This window comes from Hirsutella rhossiliensis (assembly GCF_020360975.1).
Source record: "Hirsutella rhossiliensis strain HR02 chromosome Unknown scaffold00001, whole genome shotgun sequence".
NCBI classification, from domain to species: domain Eukaryota; kingdom Fungi; phylum Ascomycota; class Sordariomycetes; order Hypocreales; family Ophiocordycipitaceae; genus Hirsutella; species Hirsutella rhossiliensis.
The window spans coordinates 2,533,544-2,538,810 of NW_025408667.1; the positions used below are offsets into that span (position 1 = coordinate 2,533,544).

Below are 5,267 nucleotides of genomic sequence, written 5' to 3' on the forward strand. Positions count from 1 at the left end.
CTCCTTCTTCGGAGGGATCCGCTCACGCCACTAGACGGTCATTATCCCTTCTCTCACCCTACCTTTTCCTCTCAATTCTTTCTATTACCTGCTCCGATCTTAGGCGGCGTTAAGGTCTTACGACCATGCGATCGCCGAGGTTATCAAGGGCTATAAGGCCCCAGAAGCAAATTAGCTGATCTAACCACGGGACAGCTTTCTCTTTATGCCTAGACGTCCCGCTAACGGGCAAGGTTTATTATGAGCGCCGGTGAGCCGATGAAATGCTGGATAGTGGGTAAAGTATACGATATATAGTATATAGACACCTACTAGCTTAGCACGTCCTATGCTCCCTAGCGGAGACCTAAGCGACCAAAAGTTGCTAGACGGAAAATACACTAAACTAAACTAAACTAAGCTAAACTAAATAGCCGTTTTTCTTTCTTTTTAGACGCCTCCGTGGTTAGCAATGGCTTTTGGAAACTCGCAAGTCTCGCGCTTAAGGTGTCTGATATCTAAAGGCATCTCTCCGGTATACGTGTCGTCGTAGGTTGTTGAGAAACCGACAGCCTGAGAGTCGGGTAGATAGAGATCACCTTCACCATGCTTGCCGGTTATGGCACACTTGCTCTACTTTATGGCTTAGACTAATAGTGTAACCGTTAGTTTAGGATCTTTAAACCGAACCGCCGGTTCGACCCGAAAACCCCAAACCGCACTATTAGTCCGCGGACTAATAGTGCAAACCGCGGTTCGGACTAATAGTCTCCGAAACCGGTTACACTATTAAGAGTCCTGCATGCAGGGATGCTGCGGGCAAGCCGGGCAAAAGTGGGAACGCGGCCGTCTTGTCGGAGACATTGCAGCGGGTATAAGTCCCCGATGGAAGCCAATATTATCATTCTCCCCTGTCGTGAGTCGGAATCAGCGGGGGTGGAAGGGGCCTGGATTGGCCCTCGGACAGGTCCATTGTTCGGCAGGCGTTACTGGAAGCGGCAGACGACGACGACTCGGGATGGCATTACCGCCCTCAGTCTGCCGATGGATGGATGCCGTTTAGGGGGTTGTGCAGGCTCTCGCTGTCGGCCCCGAGGCTTAGTTCGAGGATATAACGCGGCGGCGAGTTGAAGATGCAAGACTCGGTTTCCCCCGTTTCTGGCCCTTACCAAGACTCATTGGCTCTTCGAAGCATACACAATGCGGCTGCTCTTGGTCCTTGCCATTGCCATCGAGGCCCTCGGCACGGCGCAGGCCCTGCCCCGAGCCATGCCATCACCGCCCTCCCGTTACCAACGCCTCGGGCGCGACCTCGACGGCGACGCCAGCGCCGGGGGCTTCTACCGCTTCGAATGGGTCAGCAGCTCCCTGCAGGCCGGCGACCGGCTCGCGCGGTCCTCGGCGCCATTCTACCAGCACTCGGACCCCGACCAGCGGCTAACGGGCGCGTCGATTGCCTTTCTCAAGCAGCAGGGCATCTCGCACGTCATCAGCCTCAACGCCGAGGCCAACAGCCCGGCCATCCGGGACGCGCTAACCAAGAACGGCATCGCGTACACGGCGCTGCCGGTGCGCGACTTTGAGAGCCCGACGCTCGACGACTTCAAAAAGGGCCACCGCGCCTTTGAGCAGCACCGCGCCGGCACCCTCGTGTGGTGCGGCTACGGCCACGGCCGCACCGGCACCATGGTCACGGCGCTGCAGGTCTACAGCGAGCAGGCCCGCCCGGACCCGCGCCGCCTGCTGCCGGCCGACTTCAGCAAGAACCACGTCGAGACGGCCGGCCAGATTCGGCTGCTGAACAAGCTGCAGCGTAGCCTGCAGCCGGGCGCCTTCCGGAAGACGGCCGAGAACGCCGTGAAGATGCCCAGCGCCGCGTGGGGCAAGGCCTTGGGCAACAATGCGCCCGACGCGCCGGCGCTGGCGCCCAAGCCGAAGCCGGCATCGCAGGCCAAGACGGCCGACGACAAGGCCGTCGTCGCCTCGTCCAAACCGGGCGCCAAGGTGCCCAAGTCTGTCGGCGACTGGTGGGCGGAACAGATGGCGGCCAAGCCGTCCAAGGGCATGGCCAAGTCTATCGGCGACTTGTGGGCGGACCAGATGGCGGCCAAGCCGCCCAAGGGCGTGCCCAAGAAGATTGTCGTCGGCATGCCCGGCGCGGGCCTGGCCAACCCCGGCTTCAACCCCCCCGTCGGCAAGAACCTTGTCCCCACCGCCAAGGGGCCCGGAAACATGGTAAGCGACTGCTGCGGACCGAAACACGACGTGTTCTAAGCCGTCTTTGCAGTTCTATTCCGGAAAGGGGCGGCCTGGCGTCTTTGTCGGTCGCACCTTTGGCGGCCGCTTTGGCGGCCCCAGGGTGGCGGGAGGCTTCGTCGGCGCGCCTGGGGTCAGGAGGCCGTGACGGCGCCAGGGGTTAATTTTTCTCGGATACTGTGTATATACATCTATACATCTATATATTTGGTATTTGATGTTTGATAGAGTAATGCTATTTGTATATACACATATCTCTATTCGTACAAACGCCCCATTTTTAAGATACGTACTAACCCCATCCCGCCCCGCCTATTTGTACCGCGCCCGCATGGCAGGTAGCGGTACCGCCTAAATGCCCGCGCCCGAGCCCGCCTATATACATACACCACATATAAGGCAAGAAAGGCCGCATAACGTATGCCTCTTAATTCGCTTAAATAACGCATTTCCGGGCCTTAAGCTCGAAGTTAAGATAATCGGCCTATTAATTAATCCGGCCCCTCTAGCGCTTACGGCTATATAGGCGGCGGCGGTCGCCCCTACTTAATGGCCTCCTACTTAACGAGCCCTCTAACGCCTAACGAAGCTAAAGGCGCGCTCCTCTTACCGCGTCCTCCTCTTAATCCCTTTCCCCTTATATTTCCTCGGGCTAACGATCTTTATTATAACGCTATAAGAGAACGCAGGCTATAGATAGCTTATTATTATAGGGGCGGCCGCGTATAACCGTAATAACGTTAGGATCGTAGATTCGTAATAATAGCTCTTTAGGGTCCTAATAGTAATAATTAGTAAAGAAATTACGAGAAAGGGGGGGGGTCTTTACTAATAGCTTCTTAAGCTACTAGTATAAGAGAATATTACGCTTTTTAAGCGTTAACCTAGCTTCGAGGCGTTAAAGGATTATATATATATAAGGTAGCCTAAATTAGTATTTAAATCGCCCGCTATAAGGCTATAACGGCTATAGCTCTTACGTTAGCGAGGGCATCGCGGTAAGGGTAAGCCTATATTACGTAGTAAGTAGGTTAACTACTTCGTAGGTAATTTTAACGCTAAGATCCCCGAGCTAAGTCTACCTAAGGAAATAATACCTCTATCGTATCTCTTACTAAGCGGCCTTCTATATATATATTATTTCTTTATTCTTAATTATTTATATAAGGGTATCGTAAAGATATAAGAGGTTAGAGGTGCCTATAACTAAATACGACTTTATATCCTTATAGGCAGTCTCGACTAAGCTATTTACCCGCTACCCGAAGTTATAATACTAGCTAATAAAGTAGCTTGCCTATTACTTATACTATAGTATATATTCGTTCGAGATATAGGTTATAATATTATCGCGAAGCGTGGCTTGATTTCGTAGTTCTCGGAGATATCCCTTAGCACGAGGGACCTAGGAAGCTAAAAAAACAGGTTTTAAGGAAGGAGCTAAAAGGAGGTGCAGAGAGGAGGGTAGGGGCAAGAGGGGAAGCAGAAGTAGCGATAGCTTCCTATAGAGGTAGCGAGAAATAAGACGGATATGCTAGCAACGGCTAGAAAGGAGGGGAAAAACCGGCAAAAAGCTCGGTAGTCGAGAGGACATTAGTAGCTTCTTTAAGTAGGATCTTCTTTATTAATTAAGATACTAGACGGGTATAAAGAAGGGCGTTAGATAGAGGAAAGAAGGAGAATTAAGGCAATATAACAATTACTCCCCTGCCGTAATTGCTGCTCCCGTAAGAATCAAATCTCTCTGCCCTGCCTATCCGACCCCTTACTTCTAATTTTACCTTCGTGCATTTTTATATACTTCTTATATCTCTCCTTATATCCCTCGTAGCTTCCTTTTACCCCTCTTACTAGAAAAGCCGATTTTTACCCGACTTTTCTAGCCTTCCCCGTAATAATATCGAAAAACGACTCTGCCGCCCTTACGGTCCGTAGGACGATTCTTATAGAGCCCTAAGATTAGGATAAGTAGGTAAAGGAGCTACGGGCTCGTATAGATAGGACTATCTATAATTTAGTCTTTTCTAATAAGCAGGACCCTCTCGAGCCCCCTCTTTGTCCTAGGGCAACGGACTTTATAAAGGGAGCTTCCCTCTTCTCCGAGCTAACCTCCGTATAGCAGAGAGCTTTTTCTGCTGCCTTAGGTAACTACGAGAGTCACCGTAAGGAATACCTTTACGAGATAAAGCTGCTAACTACTGCACGCACGGCAATAACGGAATCCGTTAGTACCGTAAAGCTAATTACTCTTTAAGAGGAAGAGACTCCTAGGCAGTGGCTTTTAAAGCTCGAGACCTCGATAGCTCCCTCGAGAGGTTATATAACTAACCGTATTAAGAAGACCTATACGGCCCACCTAGGAGCCTTTTCTGCTAGGAACCTACTAGCTTCTTCGTGGCTAGCTAAGTAGGAAGAAATCCTCGAGGAAGCTAACTAATACTTCCTTATAGAAGCTCTTTCCGGCTAGTAGCTATAGGATATATCTCTATTAATAAAACCTATTAGTAACGGTTACTCGACTATCTTTCGAGAAGCTAGCCGGGAACTAGATAAAGAGGCTGCTTAAGTATAATAATAAGCAGTCTTATTCCTTCGTGGCTAGCACTCGACCTAGACGGCTCGACCTGCTGCCCCGGCAGCTGCTGCAGCCCCTATTGCTGCGGCTCCCGCTGCTGCTACTGCGGCTGTTGCTCCTTCGGCTCCTCCTCCCTCGAGAGCCTTAACGCCGTCGTTAACTGCAGCTGCGGCCCTAGGCCCGGCCCCGGCTCCGCCTCTTGCTCCGGGCCCGGCCCCGGTCCCGTTAGTTAGACCGGCCCGACTAGTCCCCTAATAGACCTTTTAGTCCGTTAGTCGAAAAATCAGGGAACTAGTCGAAATCGAACCTCTTCGTTAAAATCAGCAATAAGGGGTAAAAAGGGGAGGTTTTTAAGGAGACCTTCCGGATCGGGACGAGGATTCCTCGAAGAAACAGAAGACTAGACGACGAAACGGCTGCCTAGTATATAAATCCCTAGGTTATCGATTATTATAAT

At 51.4% G+C, this 5,267-nt stretch overlaps 1 protein-coding gene across 1 annotated transcript; it reads left to right on the forward strand.

Annotated features, from left to right (window-relative positions):
- Positions 1–1,179: 1,179 nt before the first annotated feature.
- Positions 1,180–2,383, forward strand: HRG_00338 (protein-tyrosine phosphatase; the record flags this gene model as incomplete). The annotated part of the gene is made up of 2 exons (XM_044858809.1): positions 1,180–2,214; positions 2,267–2,383. 2 exons carry the CDS (start codon positions 1,180–1,182, stop codon positions 2,381–2,383), a joined length of 1,152 nt encoding a protein of 383 aa, XP_044725209.1.
- Between the last annotated feature and the right edge of the window lie 2,884 nt (positions 2,384–5,267).